Source organism: Mirounga leonina, unplaced genomic scaffold, assembly GCF_011800145.1.
Source record: "Mirounga leonina isolate KUSES-001 unplaced genomic scaffold, KU_Mleo_1.0 Mir_126, whole genome shotgun sequence".
NCBI lineage: Eukaryota > Metazoa > Chordata > Mammalia > Carnivora > Phocidae > Mirounga > Mirounga leonina.
Window position 1 is genome coordinate 25,554,611 of NW_023270314.1, and position 23,787 is coordinate 25,578,397.

At 53.0% G+C, this 23,787-nt stretch overlaps 1 protein-coding gene across 1 annotated transcript in view; it reads left to right on the forward strand.

Annotated features, from left to right (window-relative positions):
• The first annotated feature begins 6,406 nt into the window (after positions 1-6,406).
• The window catches only part of LOC118008822 (keratin, type II cuticular Hb1), a 32,204-nt gene continuing 14,823 nt past the window's right edge, over positions 6,407-23,787 (forward strand). The window contains exons 1-9 of the mRNA XM_035002603.1: positions 6,407-6,790; positions 8,417-8,625; positions 9,258-9,318; positions 9,449-9,544; positions 10,141-10,305; positions 10,554-10,679; positions 10,919-11,139; positions 11,831-11,862; positions 12,331-12,498. Coding sequence (XP_034858494.1) covers positions 6,407-6,790; positions 8,417-8,625; positions 9,258-9,318; positions 9,449-9,544; positions 10,141-10,305; positions 10,554-10,679; positions 10,919-11,139; positions 11,831-11,862; positions 12,331-12,498 — 1,462 coding nt within the window. The remainder of the gene's footprint in view (positions 6,791-8,416; positions 8,626-9,257; positions 9,319-9,448; positions 9,545-10,140; positions 10,306-10,553; positions 10,680-10,918; positions 11,140-11,830; positions 11,863-12,330; positions 12,499-23,787) is intronic.

Below are 23,787 nucleotides of genomic sequence, written 5' to 3' on the forward strand. Positions count from 1 at the left end.
CAAGTTTTCTTCCTGTCTGTCCCCTGAAAGTCCCTCTCTGGCAAGGCCTCTGAGCTGCCTGAGTTGGAGCATCTGAAGGCTCCTCAGCCCCGCCCCAACGGGCCCAGCGAAGCCCCTATAGCTCATCTCCTAGGCCCTTCCCACTCTGTTTATTGTATCTTCCGTTCTTCTCTTCCACCTCTTGGGCAGAGAGGTGAGTCTGTCACATGCTCCAGTTCTTGGCACAGTGTCCTCAGGAGCCCATAGAAGCTACTCTCTGTTTTGCTCCTCTGTTCCCTTCGTTTCGTACCCCTCCCGCCCCTTCCCCAGCACAGGCAATGCGTGTGATGTCCTCACATACGCGCTCACGCCTGGAAAGGACACAGCAGTGTTTGGGGAGTGTGTCTGTTTTATCTCCCGACACGGTATGGTGTCCACAGGTTCTCACTCGACACTATGTCGTCTATAAGTACGACATCGGCTCTGTGCCTTCTAACTGCCTTGATTTGCGTTCACCCTCTTCTCCCTGTCTCCGTCTAGTCTGTCACCTGGCTTGCCCCAGCTTCCTCCTGCTGCACACAACGCCACCAGGAATTGTCTCCTCCTTGCAGGAGAACGGCTTTCAGGAGAGGAGCTGGGGCTCACAGGGTTTCCACCTGCCTAAATACACTGCATAACGCTGTGCTGCATCCCAGAACACCTTCCCACCCCCCACCCCCCATGAACAGGACCCCACCCTCCCTCCCCCCCCCCCGTGCACAGGACCCCACCTTCCCTCCCACCCCGTGAACGGGACCCCACCTTCCCATCCCCCCAGCTGCTCACCCACAGTCGGTAGCACCCACGGTCTGATCTTCGCCATTCCGATGATAGAAAGACACCTCACAGTTCTAGTCTGCAGCTTCTAAGAACTGGTGGGACTCATCCCCACCTCACGTGCTTGTTGGCCACTTGGTCTTTCCGTTGGCAGAGCTGGCTGTGCAGACTTCAGCTAGCTTTCCGCTGGGTCTTCTGCAATTCTCTTGCTGTGCTATAGGAGTTCCTCGCATATGGTAGACGCTGCGCTTTTCCCAGGCTGTCGACTGTCCGTTCCTGTTTTCTCTTTCAGTGAACTGGAATTCTTCATTTTGATGTGTTCGTGTCAATCCATTTTCTTCTTTACCTTGTGGTTTTGGCTTGTGGCATTTGCTTGAGAATTCTTTCCCCGGCCCTAAGTTACAAGGAAGTTCTCTCACACATTCTTCTGTTTGCGTTATAGTTTTATGGTTCCTGTCCAGGCCTTCCGTTCGTCGGGGGATCTCCCATGGGATATGGTACAGACTAGACTCCAGCTCTCCACTTTTCATGCAGTGAGTCTGCTTTTACCCATCTCGCCAACTGAATAAATGGCCCTTTGCTTGTTGTCACGACCTTTATCAAATACCAAATTTACCTTTCATTAAAGGGGCTGTTTTGAGCTCTCTATCCTGTTCCAGGGGCCCTTTTACTCGTCCCTGTGTAAGTACCACACTTTTTTATTACTGTGGCTCTCTGATCCTCAGCTATTCTCTTCGATTACCTTTCTCACAACGGACTTTATGATAAGTGGATTTTATTTTTTCATATAAATTTTAGACTGACTTTATCAAGTCCCTCAAAAGAAACCCAGCTCAAATTTTTATTGAGTTTGCCTTGTACTTATAAATTAACTTAGAGGGAATTTGTATCTTCGGAAGATCAGGTCAAATTATTCCTGAATATGATATAATTCCACTTAATCAGATGTTCTTGTATGTTTTTCTCATAATAGAGTCTTACATTGCTCTCCACAAGGATCTTGTGAATACTTTGTTGTTATACCGTAAATACTTCATTGTTTTTATCACTCTTGGGAATGGTATCTTCATTTTTCTGTTTCTTTTCTAAGTGATTGTCACCGATCCAGAAAAACACTTGGGATTGCTGTAGGTTGACCTTGTAACCGGCTGCTCATCTCATCTTGTTATTTCGACAGCATACCAGTTGATTTTGTTTGGTCTCCTATGTAGCTGTGCAAACAATAGTTCTTGTCTCATACTTATGCATATTTATCTTCTGAGCCAGGAATTCTAGTATGTTAAGCACAGCATTGACAATAGGCATCCTTGTCCTTCTCCCGGCTTTATGAGAGTGTACCCGAAGCTCATCCTTTAGGTGGGACACTCCCCAAGCTCCCTCGGTGCTCATCCTCTGCCCTTTGAACATTCCTGGGTTCTTCTGCCGTCCTCGGCCTGGTGCTGCCTCCACCTTTCTGACTTCCCCCAAGCCCTTTCCGTCTTTCAAAGCCCAGCTCAAGGCTGGCCTTTCCCATAGTCCCCCAGGTTGCACCGGCTCACAGAGAGCTCCTGCTGAGCCCCCAAGACAAGACACACTCTGTCCATTGACAGTTCTTCATGAACTGCCCTGAAAAACTACTCTACTATCCATTGGACTCGTGCCTATTTACTGATCTACCTGACTAAGCAGTCAGCTCCCTGAGGACAGGGATGTCTATTAAACTCCTCTTTATACCCGGAGGTACAGAGTACTTGTGTAGTAAATGGTTCTGGAGCCCACGAAGCTGCCACATTTCATCAGCTCCGGCTCACAGGCTTGTGTGCTGTGAGTTCAAGGCCAGAAGGCACAGCTAGAGGCAAGAAGGTTGGAGAACAAAGGCAAGCAAAGGCCCAGGGGATGCCCCACCCCGGGGAGGAGGCCAGCGCGCACTCAGCCTCAGCCTCCCCTGTGCTTTCAGATCCCCCACCTCGCTGCATCTTCATGGGGCCCCAGGAGGCTAATATTTCAATGCTCGCTTTGCAGATGACAAGACAAGTTGAGCAGAAATGAACTAACTTGTCACACAGCTAGTGGATGTCATTTGCGTCCACACTTCCTGACTCCCAAGTCCTACTAGTTCACGGAAGCAGCCTCCCCACAGAAATAACACTTCCACAGCCAGGCAAGCAACAGCCAGGCACAACCCAGGCCAGGTTAGTCCCCCTGGACCCATGAATCCCACCTCCAGGAATCTGTTAAAGAAATTAGTGGAGATGTGCATCAAGATATATCTTACAAACTTTCATCACGGAGTTGTTTATCAAAACTCCATTAAGAAGGGACAGGGGCACCCAAGTGGCTCAGTCCATTGAGCATCCAACTCTTGACTCTGGGTGTCGGCTCAGGTCATGATCTCAGGGTCCTGGGATCAAGCCCCACGTCGAACTCCACGCTCAGTGGGGAGTCTGCCTGAGGATTCTCTCTCTCCATCTCCCTCCTCTCGTGCTCGCTCTCTCTATATATAAAATAAATAAATCTTTTTAAAAATCTATTAAGAAGGGACAAAAATTAAAAGGCCCATCAATATGAAGGCAAAAAGAAATGGCAAGAGCATCAGTGGGTCAGCAGCGTGGTGGACAGGCAGGTGCCCACCAGAAAACCACCATTATGAATAAGGCCAAGTGGCACTTGCAACCCCAGGGAGGTAGGCAGGAAGCTAAGGACCAGAACGATAGGGCAAGCAGTCACTCCAGGCAACAGGGACGAGGCAGCCCCCGGACCGACCCAGAGCAGCTGTGTGAAGGGCAGGCTCAGGGCACAGGCCTAGGCGACCGAACCAGCCTGGGGCTCAACCGGAGTCTTTACAGCCCACGGTTGGGGTGGAAACCAATCCAGCCTGGAGCCCGGGTGGAAGGAAGCAGCCTATTGGGCTGCAGTCCCTTTGTCAGCTTCCTGTCTAAGTCAGTTTTCAAGGGCTCACCCAGTTTGCCATTCTCTTTGTTCTCAGCCACTTACAAATAGGTGCTCTAATTAAGGCTTTCTGATGTGGCCATGATTGCCTTGTAAAGCTGCTGGGCTGTGTTCTGCTTACCAAGAATGGCACTGCCCAACCCGTGCACACCGTCCTTTTGCAAGGCCCTGAGGACCCAAGACCAGTCATCTTGTTAGTATGGGGTGAAGGTGGGGGAGGCACCTGCCCCTCTAGGCACCCACTGAATCCTCCCAACAGCCCACCAGGGCATGGATGGCCATGCATATTCTACAGCTAAGGAGACTGAGGAAACAGGACTTGCCCAGGGTGACAAAGCTAGTCAGTGTCCGAGCCAGGCTTCAAGTCACACCTTTCTATCTTTGGAGTCCACACTACCATCATCTCCCAATCAGGATGGGGCCTGGGCATGCTCATGGTGCCCCCAACCCAGGAAAGTGGCTATGTCTACACAGAGACCCTCAGTGAAGCATGCAACTCGATACTGAGCCCACTGGGTTGTGACAGATGAACAGGGTCAGAGGACAGAGGTGCAATGACCAGCAGGGTAACAGAGAAATGTTTCCTGGAAGATTCACCACCTTGCATCCCTCAGCATTTTACCAAGAAATAAATCCCACATAATCCTTGGACACGCAATGAGAACCTTCCAGGTGCTCAGCAGTCCCAGCTGAAACAAAAGGAGAGAAAGAACTGGTGCTTTCTTGGATGTCTGGCAGATGTGTGACCCAGCAAACACTCAGCCATGCCTCCCGCAGAAGTGTTCCAAAATCCCACCGGCCTCTCAGCAGGAATCAGCCCCTCCCTCACCCCCTGGCCTTGCATTCTTGGGTGTCTCCCACCCCGGAAGTCCCTATCCCACAGCCCATACCCACAGAGCTCCCACTCCACACATAAGAATCTGTGAAAATTTATTCATAGGGCCCAAGTGGAGGGGCTGAAAGTATCCCCTGCCCTCGCAGAAAGGACGGACCCTCCCTCACCCTGGGACATAAGTGGCTCACTCACCCTGAGAGGAGTAAAGAGGGCAAAAGGTGAAGCCCAGGGAGGGTGTATGGAGGGCTATTTTTAGCCCAGATTGGGTCAGCATCTGCTTGTGCCTGGTTAGTAAACAGGTCCGTCGAAGGAGTCATCCTTAAGTACAAAGGCAGTCAAGAGACTTGCTCTTGGAAGGGTTTACTGGCTTAGATCTGTGGGTTCGAGACACCTCCTGGGACTAGGTCCCATTGTCCACCCACCAAAGCCATCACTGGTCCTAAACCAAAGGGATGAAGGGGAAAATCATGGGAGCTTGGCTGTCAGGACAACCACACGAGCTCCCCACCTGCTCTTGCAACATGGATCCTCAGAGGGGAGGAAGCAATGTCATTTCAAACACTGGTGAACTCCCTCCCCTCATCTCCAGCACCTCTCATCCTTCCTGGTGGGTGCGTACACACCAGTATTCTACATTCAGCTTCCCTGCTGGGAAACTAAAGGACCCACACATCCCCATATGAGATCCCGACTCAACCTAGGCATCTTGAGACCTTCTCTCCACCTGTGGCTTCTCCCCCTTGCCCACTGGCCAAATGTTGGTGCCCCTATGTGCATGCCACCCTCTCCTACCTCCAAACACCTCAGGTCTCGGCTGGATTCCCAGAACCCAGCCATGCACAGTTGGCACATGGTAAGAATTTTCTGAATGAATGAGAGAATGCATGATTACATAGTCTAGCCTCCAAATCAGAGCCAGACTCCTTTCTCATCTGCTCCCAACCCTATCCCCACCCGACCCCAGTCCTACTTCAACCCACCTCCAAGTAGTGTTCCCTGATTCATCTCTGTAGCTCTGGGTTATTCCACACTCCCGATCCTGCCCCCACCCCCCCGCCCGCCCGCCCCAGTCTCCCAGCAACGAGGCCCAGAACTCTGGAGAATAGCCCTGGTTATCTCGTGAACTCTCTGACTCAGTTTCTCCCATGTCCCATCTAGCATCCCATGGCTAGTCTTCCTAGGAATACCCAAAGAGACTATGCTCCCTCCCAAATCTCTACCCCCACTGGCATCCCTGACTAGGCTCTGGGTAGGAACAGGCCAGGAGAAGCTGACATTGACAGTGGGGAAAGGGACATGCTTTAGAGAGACAGAGGAAGACAGAGAAGCCTCCTAGAACAACAGGTTTTTTTGGGACATAGCCCGCTGGTTGGGACTGGCTAGACATCCACCCTGAGGCCAGGCCACGGGTCTGGGGCCCATAGCTCGGTGATGCCCCTTCCAGAAAAGGATTCTGAGAGCAGGCTCCACCCCAGGTCACTACCTCCATTCGCAGTAGTCGGAACGTGGAGGCCAACTGATGCTTCCAGGACCCCTTCCCTTTCTCTGCTTCCAGCAGCAATGGGAGGGGGAGAGGCAATGAGGAAGCTTGTTAATAGCTTTGAAGATGAAACAGGCCTGTGGCTGCGGATTGTTGACAGAGCCACCCTGAAGAGGCAAGCTGGGTTGGCTCTTAAGAGGCCGGGATGATGCCAAGCCAATAAAATGCATCTGTTGCCACTCTGCTGCGCCTTTTAATGCCGGCCGCCCCTGCTGCATAAAAGGGCCTGCCACAGCCCAGGGAGCACAAGCCTCGGACTCCGTCCTCAGCCAGCTTCGCCACCGTCCAGACACCTTCCTACCTCCAACATGACCTGTGGCTTCAGCTCCGTGGGCTGTGGATTCAGCCCCAGGAACTTCAGCTGCATGTCGGCCTGCGGGCCCCGGCCCGGCCGCTGCTGCATCACGGCCGCCCCCTACCGCGGCGTCTCCTGCTACCGCGGCCTCACCGGGGGCTTCGGCAGCCGCAGCCTCTGCGGCGGCTTCCGCGCCGGCTCCTGCGGCCGCAGCTTCGGCTACCGCTCTGGCGGCGTGTGCGGGCCCAGCCCGCCCTGCATCACCAGCGTGTCGGTCAACGAGAGCCTCCTCACGCCCCTCAACCTGGAGATCGACCCCAATGCGCAGAGCGTGAAGCACGAGGAGAAGGAGCAGATCAAGTACCTCAACAGCAGGTTCGCTGCCTTCATCGACAAGGTGAGTGTCCTTGATCACACCCTTCCTGAATCCTTCCATGCTTAGGACTCAGGCTGGGCTCGGAGGAGGGAGTCAGAGGCCGGCATTTATTTGCCCATAGAAGGCCCCAGTCCAGTCCAAAAGGAGAAGCATTCATACCTCTAGGACCACAGACAGAAAGACAAGAATATGATCAGGACCTGCCAATCTGACGGGGAAGACAAACTGAAAACCCATTAAGCATGAAGTAGAGGCAGAAACTTTGGTGCTGAGAGCTAACATCTCTTCATGAGCACAGGGCTGCCATGTGGGTAGTCAATGCATTTGAAGTCAAATAGCTGTTGACATGGGGAGGTGGTGCTCTCTGTGTCAAGGACAGGCCTGTGGGTGTAATACTGGAAGACTGCTTGGAATGCCATAGATCACACAAAGCTGTTTCTCTGCCAGATGGTTCCTTGGCTTCTGAGCAGGGGCCAGAGCGCTTGGTCCAAGTCTGGGGCTCGGGATCCAGGGATGAACAATAGCTACAGTCCCCACTCTCTGGGCCTTGCGAGGAGGCAGGCAGCATATGGTCTAGACACAGTGTAAGCCATCTGCCCTTGTCAGGGTCTGGTTCAACTCTGCAGCCATTTCCCCACTGAATTCAGTGGCAGTGGCACGAGGGGACCAGGGAGAAGACTTCAACTAGGAAGCGGTTCGGGGGCTGGCAAGGGCTCTCTCTCTCTCCAGAGCCAAGCTTGAAAGAAGTTACATTAAAGAGATACCCACGAGGAAGGACCAAAAAAAGTCTGGAACTCTTAACAACATGAAACACCAAGGATGGTCTAGGAAAGGATTCACCAGGGTTGAGGCAGAGTTTCTAGACAAGGGGATCTGAATGGGGACATGGGCCAGCCTTGTGGCAGGGAGATGGACATGCAATTTTCCTGGGACCCACTAGTCTATCATTATTACAGCGAGAGAAGAGCCCCTGTGGAGCAGAAGGTCAGAGTTTGAGTCTTTGCTCTGTCACTGTGAGCTCTCAGGCAGTCAGGTTAACATCCCTGCGCCTTCAATTCTACACCCATAAAATGAAAGGGCTGGAGCATAAAGCATGCCTGCACTAATATCCCAGGTGACTATTATTCTAATTGCTTTGTTGTTGTAAGGTTTATTAATTGGCACAGACTTCATTTTTCACCTTTTACAGTCTGCCTTTCTAAAAAGGTCGGCCCACTCATCTGCATGCTGACAATCACACCTGACTTGGTACAGTAGCTGTCCAGCACGCAGGCGCCCTTTCATGCCAGGGCTCATTAAACCTTCTTAGTGAGACGAGCATTAACCTCCCACTTCTCAAGAGGGTGACACACTGTGCCCAAGGACATGTTACTAACAAGCAGCAGCAGAATCTGGACTCAGCGTAGTTTAGCCCTTTCTGTGGCACCAGATAATTGCCTAGACAAGACTGTAGTGAGCTCTCAGGAAGGACTTCCAGATCACCCGATTAAGCCCTGGTGTGGTTTTGACAGAACACCTGCCAGGGAGGACTCTGGGTCTGAGAGTTGGGGACCTGCAGGTCCTGGTGCAGGGACGCCCCCACCCTCCCCCACCTCTTGCCCCTGATCCTGTAAGAAGGGATTCTCAGGCTCTGCCTCTGGGCGGCAGGTGCGTTTCCTGGAACAGCAGAACAAGCTGCTGGAGACCAAGTGGCAGTTCTACCAGAACCGCAAGTGCTGCGAGAGCAACCTGGAGCCCCTGTTCGAGGGCTACATCGAGACCCTGAGGCGGGAGGCCGAGTGCGTGGAGGCCGACAGCGGGAGGCTGGCCTCGGAGCTCAACCACGTGCAGGAAGTGATGGAGGGCTACAAGAAGAAGTGAGTGCTAGAAGGCACTGGCTCAGGAAAGGGCTTGAAGGAAGCTCCCAGCACAGGAGCATGTCTGGGTCTGTGGCTGGGACTCTGCCTGAGGATGGGGAAGAACCTGCACTCTCTTACCTTCCTCAAGGCCCACAGCCCCCCAGGTGGCCAGCTTCTTTCAATAACACTCTCAGCCATGAACTTCCCAGGCCACCATACTCCCTGCCTCTGGCTCTGAGCTGGCCTGCTCACAGAGCAAGGGGAAGTGGCAGGCTTGACTCCTGTTGGCTGAGCCCAGGAGGGGAAAATGCAGACCTGGGTGAGAAAAACAGGCACCTCTCCCTCCCCCACCCTCTGCACACGCGTGCACACACACACACACACACGCACGCATGCGCACGCTAAACTTCCAGATCCTGCCTTCCCATCCGCACTGAGAAGCTCAGGGGTGATGTGAGAGTGGGTATTTCAGCTCTCCGGGGTATCTCAGTAGGCCTGGACAGGCAGCCTCATTTGGTCCTGCCCCACTTCTTTTGGAGGCAAGGGGACGAGCAAGGAGAGGGTCTAGGGATCAAGCTCATTTGCATGCATGCTTCGTGGCCAAGTTGAGAGCTGCTCAGGCAAGGTCCTGTCCTTCCTGCCCACTTCAGGTATGAAGAAGAAGTCGCACTTCGGGCCACAGCAGAGAACGAGTTTGTGGCTCTAAAGAAGGTGAGTGCCCGAGGCCCAGCCCCACCCTGTGTCCCTGGCCACCCCATCCTCACTGCCCCACCACACTACAGCCAAGCCCTCACAGTGCCCTGAGGACAGCTGGCCTCATAGCCCCTTGAACCCCACACAGGAGGTGGACTGCGCCTACCTCCGAAAGTCAGATCTGGAGGCCAATGTCGAGGCCCTGACCGAGGAGATCGACTTCCTGCGGCGCCTGTATGAGGAGGTGAGGGGGCTCTCAGCCATGGTGGGCATCCCCAACCCCCTGCCCAGGCCCCCGGAGGCCTGCTGACATGGGGACCCGGGCTCGAGGCTGGAGGGTTACAGGGGAGCAAGGAGAGAGAAGAAGGGAGGCAGAGGAGCGGAGAACTGAAAGGGGCAAGAAAGTGCAATCCCTGGGACAGCTGTGCCTTGGGAAAGCAAAGCAAAGCCCACACAAAGCATCACACAGCCTCAAACCGCTTTCTTTGGCAGCCAATAGACTTCCTTCCTGGGGTTGGGCCAGGAGAATGTGAACCGGGCCTGATGCAGGGTCTGGGCCCCTGGGAAGCACCCACAGCATGCTGGTAGGGGGACGCAGCCTAGGCTCACCTGGGCCTAAATATCCCAGAAGCAAGCATTTGAAAAGTGGTTGTGTCTCCCTCTAAAAGGAATTAAACTTATCTGTACATAAAGTCATACAATTTCATCAGAGAATGATCTGCTCCACACATGAGACTTCGGCTCCAAATAGGCTAAAGAGATTATAGGCATCAGCATCTGCATGTGAAGAAAAGCCCAGATAATGTGCTGCTTCTTCTTCCCCTACTCCCACCCCCACAGGAGATCCGTGTTCTCCATGCCCACATCTCAGACACCTCGGTCATTGTCAAGATGGACAACAGCCGGGACCTGAACATGGACAGCATTGTGGCCGAGATCAAGGCTCAGTACGACGACATCGCCAGCCGCAGCCGGGCTGAGGCCGAGTCTTGGTACCGCAGCAAGGTGAGGGGCATAGGACACCTGCCTCCTAGACATGGCAGTGGCAGGAATCCAGGTATATAATAACAATCCCTCTTTTGTCTGGGGATTCTGACCCCTACGATGGTAACAGAAGGGCAGACAGCTCTGGGCAGGGCTGCCACGTATGGTTGCACAGGCTGAGCACTGTACAACTTACCAATCATCTGTGGTGTCTGAATGGGTGGGAAACTGCAATCTGAGCCTCAGGAGCATCTCTGCTTCCCCCCCAGTGTGAGGAGATGAAGGCCACGGTGATCCGGCATGGGGAGACCCTGCGCCGCACCAAGGAGGAGATCAATGAGCTCAACCGCATGATCCAGAGGCTGACCGCTGAGGTTGAGAATGCCAAGTGCCAGGTAAGTGTTGCCTGGGGCCTCTTCAGGGTCACACAGGCAGTATGTGTCCCCAGTGGATCTCACCATTCATGCTCCAGCCCATTTGCATGACTAAAGTCCTTGGTTGTAGTCCCTTGGGGGTACCTGGCTGATGACGGGGAGAGACCTGTTCTTGGGGGAGGGGAGAGACTGGACACATCCAGGAAATGGACGGAGAGACCCAGGACAATAACCCACTTTGTTCTCCTCTGGGCCCCCAGAACTCCAAGCTGGAGGCCGCAGTGACCCAGGCTGAGCAGCAGGGCGAGGCGGCTCTGAGCGATGCCCGCTGCAAGCTGGCTGAGCTGGAGGCCGCCCTGCAGAAGGCCAAGCAGGACATGACTTGCCTGGTCAAGGAGTACCAGGAGGTGATGAACTCCAAGCTGGGCCTGGACATCGAGATTGCCACCTACAGGCGGCTGCTGGAGGGCGAAGAACAGAGGTGGGGCCCAACCCAGCTGCCCCAGGAATTATACTTGCATAGATCTGCCCACCTTTGATTCCTCCATATTCTAGTCAGTCCTTAGAACTGACCCCAAGCTAGACTCTGGGGTCTTGAAATCCCAGATCTCAAAAGACTGGAACTTGGACATAGCATACAGAGAAAAAAAATGAAGGCCAGTGTCACTGTGAGGTCTAGAGTCACAGAGACCCAGGTCCTTGCTAGGATAGAACCTGGACACCCACTCTCTCAGTTAGAAGACCCTCAAGTTATTCCATCCCCAAATCTTGCAAGATAAACTCCCTGCCTGGTTTCTAGGAGGTCACCTTGCCCAAGGGTAGAATTGCTGGCCAAACTGTGACCCTAGCCTCATGTGACTGCCCAAGAGGACTTTCCTCTTCCTAAAGCTGAACCTATCCAAGTATGCCACGTATGGTTGTTCAGGCTGTGTACTGTACAAAGACAACCAGCTGAGAAGCAAATCAGAGCTGAAATCCAGCCCATAGTCTGCTTGCCAAAGAGTGTGGCCTGGCATTGCAGCAACTGCCAGAAAGGTACTTTTTAAAAGTTATACAAAGGCATAAATATAGGCCAGAAATGCACCTGAGATGATCCATTCCAGTACAGAGGAAATTTGAGGATCTCATTCTGACTTCTTTCTCTTCCCCTTTCTTACCTTTTCCCCACTCAGGCTGTGTGAAGGTGTTGGAGCTGTGAATGTCTGTAAGTATCCTGAGCCCTGAAAAGGAAAATTTTATGTTGGGTCACAAGAATTTTCTGGCTATGAGTGTATAGAAACACTGGGGGGAGCGTTTATAATAATTCCCCCAGTAAATGGGAGTAGGTTGGTCACGCAGCAGGAGAGACTGAGTTTAGCTCACAGGAAGAACTGGACAGCATAAAGGGGGTTGGGGAGGGGAAAGAATCAGAGGTCACTGCAGGAAGGAACCTGAGCTGTCAAGTTGATGCCCAGAAAGAGGAAGGGACTTGCCCAAGGTCACAAACAGAACTAATCTCAGAACCCGGGGCTCCTGGCTCTCAGGCTAAGGTTCCTTCCATGCCTTCAGAACTACAGCTGAAGGCCCTTTGTGTCCTTCCCGGGAGGCTTAGGCAAAGCAGGGAGGCCAAAGGAAGGGGCCCAGATGGGGTGGCCACCAGTCGGACCTCCTGACTCTGCCCTTGTTTCTACAGGTGTCAGCAGCTCCCGGGGCGGGGTGGTCTGCGGGGACCTCTGCGTGTCCGGCTCACGGCCCGTGACCGGCAGTGTCTGCAGCGCCCCCTGCAGCGGGAACGTGGCGGTGAGCACGGGCATGTGCGCGCCCTGCGGCCAGCTCAACACCACCTGTGGAGGGGGATCCTGCAGCCTGGGGCGATGTTAGGCAGCCCCAAGAGAGAGCCAGAGATGCCCCTTCTGCCTGCCAGAAGCGCCACCGTCCCCACCTCCAGCTGAGAAGCGCGGTGCCTCAGTAGCTCTTGCCCTCGTGCTCTGAGAATACACCACGCGTCTCCTTCCCACCAGCCACGCCTCTGCTCACCTTGTCCTACCGGAAGCGGCCCCTGCCTGGGCCTGGACCCTCCCCTTCCGCTGTGTTAGCCTCTGGTCCCTCCCACGGAGAAGGGCTCGCCCTCCCTGGAAGGGGGCACTGCTGGGTGCCGCCACGCCTCTCTGGTCTCTTGTCCCCTGTTTTCCCAATAAACTGGGGGACCCACTTTCTGTGCTGTGATGCCTTGTTTTCTTGGAGTGAGCCCCTGTCCACCGACCGCTGAGCACCACGGCCCAGCGAGAAGGCCCGAGGGCTGGGGCGGTGCTGGCCGGTCCCAGCCTGGACACCTGCAGGGCCCGTCCCCAAATAGTGCCATCCTCCCCTGGCCAGGCGGACCATGCTGTCAGCACCTTGCACCTGAGCCACGCCTGGCAGTCTGGGGTCGTCTGGAACTTATTCCTCTGACTGGTTCTGAAGGGAACCAAAGGAGGTAGTGGGGTTTTCTGGAAGGCTGTGTGTATGTGTGTGTGTGTGTGTGTGTGGTTTTAGCCTCCTTCCCCCACACATACGCCCCATTTTCTCGGCACACCTTCCCTCCCTCCCCTCCCCACCACCACACACATGCCCTACAGCGGAAACTGCCAAAAGCGCCCACAGCCACCTCAGGTGGCCACCCTGTGTCAATCCGGACTCCACCCCATCCCATGCCCACTGCTGCCCACCAAACCAGGGGAGATGAGACCCTTGACACTCGCCTCTTGCCCACTCTTCCCGCCCCCCATCAGCACACCTGGGACAGCCTCCCTAAAAGCCCCATAGCTGGTAAGAGGATACCATCTACTGACTTTCTCAGCTACCCAACACACTGCTCTCATCCTCAGACACCTCAGAACTTCCAGCCCAAAGCTGAAAGGGCTCCTCTGCCCCCTGTATGGCCTGAGCTCTCCTTTGCAGTCGACTCCCTTCTCACTGACCCTCTTCTTTTCTACCTCTGCCCCAGCCCTACTCAGCCCCCATGCTGACCACCCATCCTCCAGGCCCTGCTCCTTCCCACCCATCTCCCCAAGCTGTCGTAGGAGGACCTGCTACCTTCCCTCACTCCCTTCTAGAATCTCTAGGGCCCTCTCGGCTCCTCCCCCTCACCCAAGCCCCCTCGGCTCCCTGTGACCCTCTCTCCCTCCCCATTCCTGCACCCTGAGTCTCTGCTTTCCACTGCCTTGGGTTCTGTCTAGTTCTGCCTTGTTCCAGGTTCTCGGCGGCTCCCCGGCTGTGCTGCTCCCTGGCTCACATCCCTCACCCAGACAACCTTGCTCTTGAACGTTTGAGTGCTGTGGGGCGCTTCTCTCACCTCTCTGCACACACCGCCAGGGCAATGACATCAGTCTCTGGCCTTCAGTTACCACCACAGTTAATGGCCTTCCTGGTTAAAATCCTCCAACCACACTTTTGAGTCCTAATGACTCTCTGCTGCCTCACTTCACTCCCGAGCTTCAGACCCGCTTGCCCCAGTTCCTAGAAGTATCTCCACTTGGCTGTCCTAGAGATATCATCTAACCCAACAGACCTTCCAGCTGAATTCACCATCCCGCACTCTCTCCACCGGAACCTCCTCTTTGTCCCCTGGTAAGATCATCAACGCAGTTGCCCAGATCCGTGATCTCCCCATGCCTGCACCCTCACCCTCAACACAAGCTAACCCCCAAGTGCTTTCCTTTCCTACCTTCTAAGTACCCCCCTAATCCGACTCTTCTTCTCTCTCTCCACAGCCACCACCCACATTCCAGCCACCACCATCTTGGCTGGAGCTCTGCTCTTCTCCCCTTCCAACCCATACAACATAGCAGCCAGAGGTCTTTATAAGACACAAATCTGACCTTTCAGCGGGTCCCTACTGCCCTCAGGATGAAGCCCAGACTCTTGAATGTAGCGTACCAGTCCCATATATCTGGCTCTGACTGGTCTCTGCCTCTCCCCACTCCCCACCACCTCCACCATCCCCCCCACCTCTGGCTCAAAGTGCCCTGAACTCATATCCAATGAGGGCTGGCCTTGGGGCTCTGCAAGGGCCTTTCCATCCTGACCTTCTTGGGCAGTGACTCTGAACTCTGCTCTGGAATCATCACGCTCCCTGCCAGCCTTGGGAGGTCATCCAGGTGCCACCGGGGGATCCCAGGGAGACCCCATGCCTCTGCACGTGATGTACCTTCCTTCCACCCTACCAGCTTGAGGCACTAGGCAGGACTGATGCTGCATACTCTCCAACTATTAGAGCCTCCTTTTCTGAGTCCCTGAGCCTCTGCCACCATGGCCACCTCTCCATCAAAGAGAGGTGCAGCCACAAAGAATTCTGGGACTCGGTACTAGGAGTAAAGGAGAAGCATGGTTGGAGGATTCTTAACCAGGGCAAACTGGTTACCTCCTGAATGAAGTAATATTGAAACTGAAGCCTAAAGGAAGAGCAGGAGTTGATTTATTCAATCAACAAATAATTATGGAGCATCTGACATGTACCAAGTACTGGTATACAAGCCTGAGTACATATAAGTGATGGAAATAATCGCAGATGCCTGTCCTCTGGGACGTTTATATTTTATAGCAAAAAAAGTAAGCATAAGTAAGGAGTGAACCAGGAGGAAGAGATGTGCTCCAGACAAGGGGAAGAGTATATGAAGAAGTGGGTTGGAAAAAGAGCATGGAAACATCCAGGAATTCTCTTAAGTCCTAAGGCTGGTGGGGAGGAGGGGGACTGCTCTCTGGTGCCCTCTTAAAGCTTAAGATGAGCCGTTCCTGCCTATACTCTCCTACCTCCACCCCCAACTCCACCCCAGAAAAGCTTTCTTCACCCATGGCCAGGCATCCCTCATTCCTACTTCCTTCCAGGCACTTTTTTGCAGCATCTTGCAGAGGTAGGTGGTCTGGGCCAATTCCAGGCTCCACGGAGAGCCACGTGCCTCCTCTCTGGAAGGTTCCCATTGACTTCGAGGAATATGAGCTATCCGGATGTCAGATCCCCGTGGGCCAACAAGCCTGAGGCACGGCCAGTATGGGTAGTGACCATACCCAGAGTATCAGTCCCTCAGCATCTGCCCGGCCTTGCCCGGTAGCTGATTCAGTTACCACCCCAAAACATGGAGAAATTGAGGTTCCCAAAGCTGAAAAGCTTTTGGTGACCAAACTAGGACAAGAACCCAAAATTCCAGACTTTCAACACCCAGTCTTTTACCCACCCCCCGCCCCTGCTATTTAGACGCTTGGAATGCTAGGCTGTTATGATACCACAGTCATAGTAATAACAATAATAATAGCAGTTTTTGAGTATCAATTATGGGCCACACTATAAACTTTTATCTGTATGGCCTCATTTAATGCTCCTGTGGTAGCTGTCTTCAGAAGCGGCCCCCAGCTATCCCTCTCTGTGCATGCCACTCCTCTTCTCAGAGATGGACCCTCTTTCCCCTGCCCTGGATCTGGGCTGGCTCTGTGACTGCTTTGACCAATAGAATGTGGTAGAAGTGACATTGTGGGGCTTCTGCGCCCGGCCTTAAGAGGATTGGTAGCACATGGAGGAGAACAGAGGCTCCTGGCCATCAGCCCCAGGTGAGCTCTCAGCCCATGGTCAACACCAAATATCCACCACGTGAGCAAAGCCATTCTGAACATACAGGAGCCCCAGCCAATAATATGAAGCAGAAGAATCATCCAGTCAAGCTACACGATCGTGAAAAATAGTGTTGTTTTAAGCCGCTAAGTTGTGGGCTAATGTTTGTATGGCAACAGGTAAGTGAAGAAATCAGTACCTGGAAGTAGGCGCAACCATAAGCAAACCTAAAACCTGCGACATCGTGAAACCGTGCCCCCCAGAGTTCACGAGATGAAACGCACTGGAAATGTAAAGCTTGTTTTTCAGAGAACTGTTTCTCCCTAATCAGCTACTGTGTCTTTGCAGACCTTACTGAAAATCCACTAGCTGTCTCTGCAGAAGCTCCAAGTCAACTGATACGGTTCCAGCCTGGGAACAATGCAGGGCCCTGCCTTCCTTACTGGAGACAAGGAACCCATCCAGTTTGTACCAGCTCTCAGAGCAAGCCCATAGACCCTCCTCCTTGTCCCGAGATAACCGCTTAGCGCTTAATGGCAGGGGCAGAATTTTGTCTTCTTCAGATATTAAGTGCCTGCCCCAAAGTGAACATGGTATGTTTGTTACATTTATGTTTGCTCAGTGCGCATGTGCCACCTGTTTTCGTGAATACTCATTAAGTTTCCCAGCCCTTTCCATTAAGATGTATATAATCTCAACTCCTATGATTGTAAACAAACTTGTTCTCTCCCCCTTCAAAGAGGTGGATTGGAGGCTTGCCGTCCTGTCCACTCATTTGGCTGCCTCTCTAATAAACCTTTTCCTTGCCGCATACTCGATGTCTCAATGATCAGCTTTGCTGCACGGCGGGCAAACGAACTTGGGTTTGCATACAGCTGGTTTGGGGACCAGGCATTAGGCAGTCTGAATGTCCTCAAGGAAGCCATTAGTGAAGGCGGGAAGGACAACGAGGAAGTTATTAGTAGATGCTATAAAAGGTGACCCATACTATGTAGTGGTGACAAGTTTGGCAGGACTATTGCCTGTGGCGAGAAGAAAGACAAAAAAGGACATCTAATGGATTTGTGGACCTGGCTAAGGTTTCCAGGTAGAAGGATGAAAATGCCACTGGCTTCTCTTAGCTGCCTACGATAAAATACAAGAGGAGAGAAACGGACTGGGGAAGGAAATGTTCAGCTTTTTAGCACAATCCAGAAGAGACAAGGACAGTCTTTCCAATCAGCAAAAGGTTCTCCAAGTAAGAAAGGACCTCAGAGCAAAGATCAAACACAAACACATACCCTCCAGTAAAAGTCAGATGAAGACGGTGACTGTTAGACCCTCTGCTGAAATCTCAGATTTAATTCAGAATCTCCTAGACTCACTCAGCTGACCAAAAGTTTTCTAAGAATCTTAAAGGCAACTTCATAGATCCTCCCAGCTAAGCAGCAGGGCTTCAAAGAATCTTCGGTGTTGTCCCCAAGCATGATGACTCACAGCCCAAGGGTGGGAGGAGCCTACCTCAAAGATATTTATGGGGATAACTTTTGTCTAGCAAAGCCCATTATCATTTGATACACCAGAAACAACATTTTAAAAAGAATCATAGCAGTCCTCACTAAAAGGAATAGCAATGGTTCAGAATGAAAATGGGCCTCTGGGCCCCTAACCTCCAGCAGGCTAAGAAAACATGGGTTATTTATCATGGAAAAGAAAGGACAACCCAGAAAACGGAGCCAAGATCCCAAAGGATAGAGCCAAGAACAGAGAGGAACCACTTCTAGGGAGCAAAAGTAGGCCCTAATGAAACACACTCCCTGCCTCTACAATGTGAGGGGGAAGCCGTGCCTGCCTGACTGTACTTGGAATGGCTTTGAATCAGTGACTTCTAAATGCCCCCAGTTTTTCCTCCCCCTAATGGGAGTCCCTACTGTGGCTATCCTGTCCCTATCTCGCCATTGCCTGACAAGTGTATGGTGGACATAAAAACACAAGTCTTCAGGCTGAGGTAAACCACAATGGGAACCATGTCCCAAGAACCTTGTGCATACTTGGATCTGATCCAAATCTTGAGATCTTGAACTTCAAGCTGATGTCATAATGGGATGAAACTTTGAGGGATTTGGGGAGGAGTGAGCACTCATTCTTCAGCAGGGGAGACATGAATTGTTGTGGCCAGCGAGGGCACCGTGGGACCAATAATTCTTTCCTCTCTGTATGTGAAATCATCAAGAGATGGAGCCCGATTCCCCTTCCCCTGAATCAGAGCTGGCCCTGTGACAGGTTTGGTCAATAGAATATGGTGGAAGTGACCTTCTGAAGTCAGGCCTAAAGGGGACTGGCAGCTTCTGCCTCCTTCCTTCCTTCTTCCTGGAATGCCCTGAAAAACCTGCCACCGGGCTGTGAGGAAGTCCAAGCAGCCACATGAGAGAGGCTCTCATGGAGGAGAACCAAGTCCCTGTATGCCACTTATCAATTTATTGTCTCTCAGCTCCAGCTTTAGATCCAGCATCGCCTGCTCTGTGAAAATTTAGAGGGGCCCTTTAAATATTTTTTTGTCTGCTGACCCAATACTGAGTTTTGTCAGTAGAGGGCGCGGGAGAGATCTTGCAGGAGGAAGGGGTTTTCCTTTCTGGTTCCCGCTTCCCCCTCTTGGCAGGTTCCTGTAGCACCACGGTTCTCCAGCACTCAGCTCTTGCGGCGTGGTAGCTTCACTACCACAGTGCATAGCGATCAGCCCCATCCTGTAGCCAGCAGCCTCCAGTATCCTCCTTGGGTGGCTTTGAAGTGGAGACGTGTCTTCACAAGCAGCTTTCCCTAGCAACATAGAGGACAGAATTCCAGCAAGTTCAAAAGGGTGGATTTCCAGCCAGTTCTGCCAGTATAGCCCCGCTATGTACTATGAATCTTCAACAAGATCTGGACCTCGGCCACAGGGCGTCCCCTTCCATGGATGTGCTCTCTCAGGCTTAAGGGTAGGGGCTGCCCCTTCTATCTGCAGCTCCTGTATGCTTTAGATTTCTCGCTTTTTCCTAATCAATCTCTCATTACTCTAATCCCCTGTTATAGTTAATAATTCTTTATATTAAACTTTATCTGTTCACATTATTGTCTTCTGATTAGACCCTAACTGGTACGCCCTGATCAGCCACTCTAGCTGGGTTCCCAGCCATGTGAAACGAGACTGTTTTGGACCTCACAGACATCCTAGCACCCCAAACAACATCACATAAAGTAGAGGAACTTCCCCTTAGCCCACAGAATCATAAGGAATGGGAAAACAGGTTTCCTTGCTATCTGAACACAGGGCATTCCTATGAAACATTTCATAAGCTGATATGACATTAAGGAAGAAGTGTCTACCATTAATTTATGTGGAAAAATTTTGTGAGCACCCCAGACTCAAAAATATAGCCCCTCTTAGGCTTTTCTGCTACCTTAGGACACATCTTGCTAAGAGCGCACAAAATAAATCAAGATAAAGCACAGATGCTTTATCAGAACAGACACAGTTCAAAAAGCCGTGGCAGCTTGATGTTGAGATGCTGAGTGTAGTTCCCAGGGAAGAAGCTTGGGGGCGCCACTCTCCCAGCTGGGCTGTGCGCTGCCTCTGTAACAGCTGGCTGCAAAACAGATGCTGAATGCTATATTTGCTTTTCACCTCTTTTTGTAAAAGGGAAAATCCGCTTTGGATTTCTTTCAATCAGTGAAAACAGGTAATACGGTCTATGTCGTTTGTAAAAGTGAAGAGTTGGAACGACAGTTTCAAAAAGCAGAGGATACCTGTATTGTTTTAAGCCTCTAAATTTTGGAGTGGTTTGTTACAAGCAATAAATATCTCACTACAACCCAGTAGATGTTGTTATTCCACTTACAGATGAAAAAGCTAAAGCTGAGTGAGGATTAGTGACTTGCCCCATTACAGAGGAAGTAAATGGCTGAACCAGCATTCAAACATAGGTTTGTATTAACAACACCCTTTTAAATACGGAATCTCACTTAGGGAGCCAGAAGGGACCTTAGGAATATTATCCAACCTCCTTCACTCTATAGCCGAAGAAACTGAAGCTCAGACCGTGGAAGGAGTTTGCCCTAAGTCACACATCTGGGAAATGGCAGGGTCAGGACTCTGAATTAGAAGCCTACTCCCGACTTTAAGCCCAATGCCCTTCCTCTCCCCCCAGTTGCTTGTCTCACACTCCTTCCTTCCATTCTCATCTTCATACATTTCCTCATGCTCTTTCCTCTCCAGGAATGCCCTTGGGGGACAAAATCATCCTGGTCCAGAATGCCTACAGCATATTTGGTCTTTTCTAGAGATATGTTTTGTTGTCACAATTGGGGGGGCGGTGCCCTTGGCATCTGGTGGGCAGAGGCCCGTGATGCAGCTAAGCATCCTGCAACGCACAGGACAGCCCCCAACAAAGAATGCTCCAGCCCAAAATGTCAATACAGTTGAAGCTGAGACACCTTGGTCTAGAGAAATCCATGACCCCACAAGATCCCCTGCATCCATAGGTTCTTTTTTATTTTCTCAAGGCTGAGGTTGCTCAAGCCCAGAGGGGCAGCACCCACTGAAGTGGTCGTAACTCAGTGTATGGGGAGGTTCCTGAGGAAATCTCTGGCAGGGAGCTCCTGTCACGGGACATCCCCGGCATTTTCAAGACTCTGAGTCACCAGGTTTGATAAGCTACAATTAGTTTATTGGAAACACAGAGTGAAACAAAGGCAAAGAAACAGACTGGCAGCGGAGACATGGGCTTTGTCGAAGCCTCTGCCGGCAGCCCTGGAAAGAGGTGCTCTTCCCTCCCACGGCTCATGGCCCTCACAGAGTTTCAGGAAAGCCACCATCAGCATTCCCCACCTCCATTCCACAGGTTCAGGCACACTGGCGGGTTACCAGGAAGTGCAGACAGCCGGATTCTGGGGCCCGCCCTGTCCCTGCAAGCCTGGGTGAGGGGTCAGGCAGGACACGTGAATCCAGCGGGAAAAAACCAGAAGGCAGAAGAAAGGATGAATCCTGAAGACAGCAAAGCCACTACTAGGAAAGGCTACGGAGAGAGGCCAAGGTGCCGCCCCAACCTCTCCAGGGCTCAGGGCGCCCAGGGGGGATGGCCCACGGAGGGAGCGGGTAGGGAGGTCGCGCAGAGTGCGCACATCTGGCCACCGGCTCTCGCGGTGGGGGTGGGGGCCGGCGGCTGGCGGTCGTGGGGCGGCGTTGGCGGGGCGCTCGGGATGCGGGAGGTCCTGGCGGGAGGGTGACGGGGATGCGCGCTGGCAGCGGCCGGCGGCCCCCTAGCACTTCTGACAGCTCCGGCTGCTGGCCGGGGCGCACGAGCTGGTGCCCACCACCATGTTGTCGCTACAGGGGGCGCTGCAGACTCTGCTGGTGACAGCAGGGGCAGCACCGGAGGCGCAGAGATCACCACAGACGACGCCCCCGCGGGAGCTGCTGACGCCTGAATGGGGCACAGAACACATCAGGCTCGGCCACAGCGGGCGGCGGGGGGGGGGGGGGGGGGCGGGGGCTCAGCGAAACCGGCCCTCCCCCAGGACGTGCCCCCGCCCCCACCTGGAGAAGGGGGAGCCTCGCCCTACTTACACACATTCACGGCGCCGACGCCCTCACTCAGCCTGTTGGGAAAGGAAAAGAGACAGAGGTCGGTGCCGCAGGCCAGCCTCCGGCCCCCGCGGCCAGGGCGAAAGCGAGGACTGTGCCCTCCTCCTGGACACTCGCTGAGGGGAAGGGGCGGGAAATGGGCCCATCTGGAAGCCGTAGCCCAGCCCCCGCGTGGGCTCTGGAGACAGAAGGCACGATGTGTCTGGTAGCCCTCCTTAGCCCTGCAACCTCAGATTTGCCCTGCCTCCCTTGGCCTCCCTCCTCCTGGGAATATCTTAACCAGATCCCCTGTGAGCGTGGAATCCATGGCCCATGTAGGTGCTTAGTGCCTGCCACATGGCTCACAGTTCACACATGCTGGTTTCGATCTACTTGTACACACATTTCAGGGGCCGCAGATTTGACTTCCTAAATCTGGCCCGATTGGTGGTCTCTGGAACCTGGGCTTCAGGAAGGCAGACGTTTCCGTCTTGTCTTTTCCCCACTGCAGAGTGGACAGTGCCTACAACAATGTTTGGCTCCATAAATTACTGTTGGCGAAATTGAATGGGATTTTAGAACCCATTTAGAACAGGTTCAGAGACTGTCTACACAAGTTCCCTCATTTGACAAATGGAGACACTGAGGCCCAGAGAGAGGAAATAACCAGTGATAGAGGCAGGGCTACGATTCAGGGCCCCTAACTCCACGCAGCCCTCATCTCCTTGCCACACAACACATTTCCTTAAGGGAAACAAATGGGAGTCCCTCTGATAGCACCGTGGCAAAGGGTTGACAACATCAGCTTCAGACATGAGGAGAATCCGCAGCCCACCACGTATTCAGCCCATGCCCAGGGTTCACAGGGAACCCACACCAAAGCTTCTGAGCTCACCCCAGGGGCCCAATGCGGCAGAGGGATGGGCCGCTCAGTTTCCAGTGCTATCTCCAGGCTTCTCTTGAACTTCCAAACTCAGTCTTGAAAGATTCTTCATTCTGGAAGTCTCCACTAATGAAACTCCCCAGGCCCAGTGAGCCACGGGGCCTCTGAGCTCTCCAAAGCCATTACTTGAGATTGTGGCAAGTCTCACCATGGGACCACTTTGATTCCAGCTATCAAACCCGTGTCCCCGTCTCCCCACTGCACAGCATGCTCCCAGGGGCTCCCTCTGCCTCCTCACACTGCACTTGCTTCTGCTTGAGAGCGGGGGCCTGGCTATACACCAGAAGAGGGAGGCTCGGGGAGTGAACACCTGACCAACCCAGGGGCAACATTCTGGGAGTGATGTCCTCATAGGAGATGAGCAGCTGCCCTCCAGTCATAGGAAGGCTGAATGGTGAATGGGTCTTCCCTGCCATGTCCAAAACTAGCAATAAGCAAAAATGCTAGAATGGGACACAGCTGCCTCAAGGGACAAGTCCCTGCTATCTGTCCACCCTCGGTCCTACCTGCTGCGATGGAAGACCACTTAGGGGGACCCACTGTAGTTGGAATATATAACAGTGAGTTGATAAAATCCCCTGTGGCGGTGGTCATTATGGGATAAATATAAACTGCCAGGGTGGGGCCCAGGGCCAGGCTTGAGAGGAGAGCTAGAGCCTGGGTTATGTGCAACAAGGGCCAGGAAGGGAAAAGCACTTCCAAGGGAAGGTGGCTACAAGCCCAGGCTAGGGTTCTCAGGAACAACAATCCCTATGGCCTGACTCCTGGCTCTTGCGGGAGCAGATTTGCAAAAGGTTCCAATCCCATTTTAGCACATAGGTGGGCATGACTGACTCATAGAGGGCTAGAAACATACCAAAAGGACTTACTCATTACCTGTAAATGGAGGATGGGGAGATTTGGAAATGGGAGTCCAGTGATGCCAGGAGGCACATGGCACGCTGGGAACCCAGGCAAGGCTGGGAGAGAAAATAGGCTAGAGTACCCACCTCTGCTCCTCGCCCTCCAGCAGCCGCCTGTAGGTGGCGATCTCGATGTCCAGGCC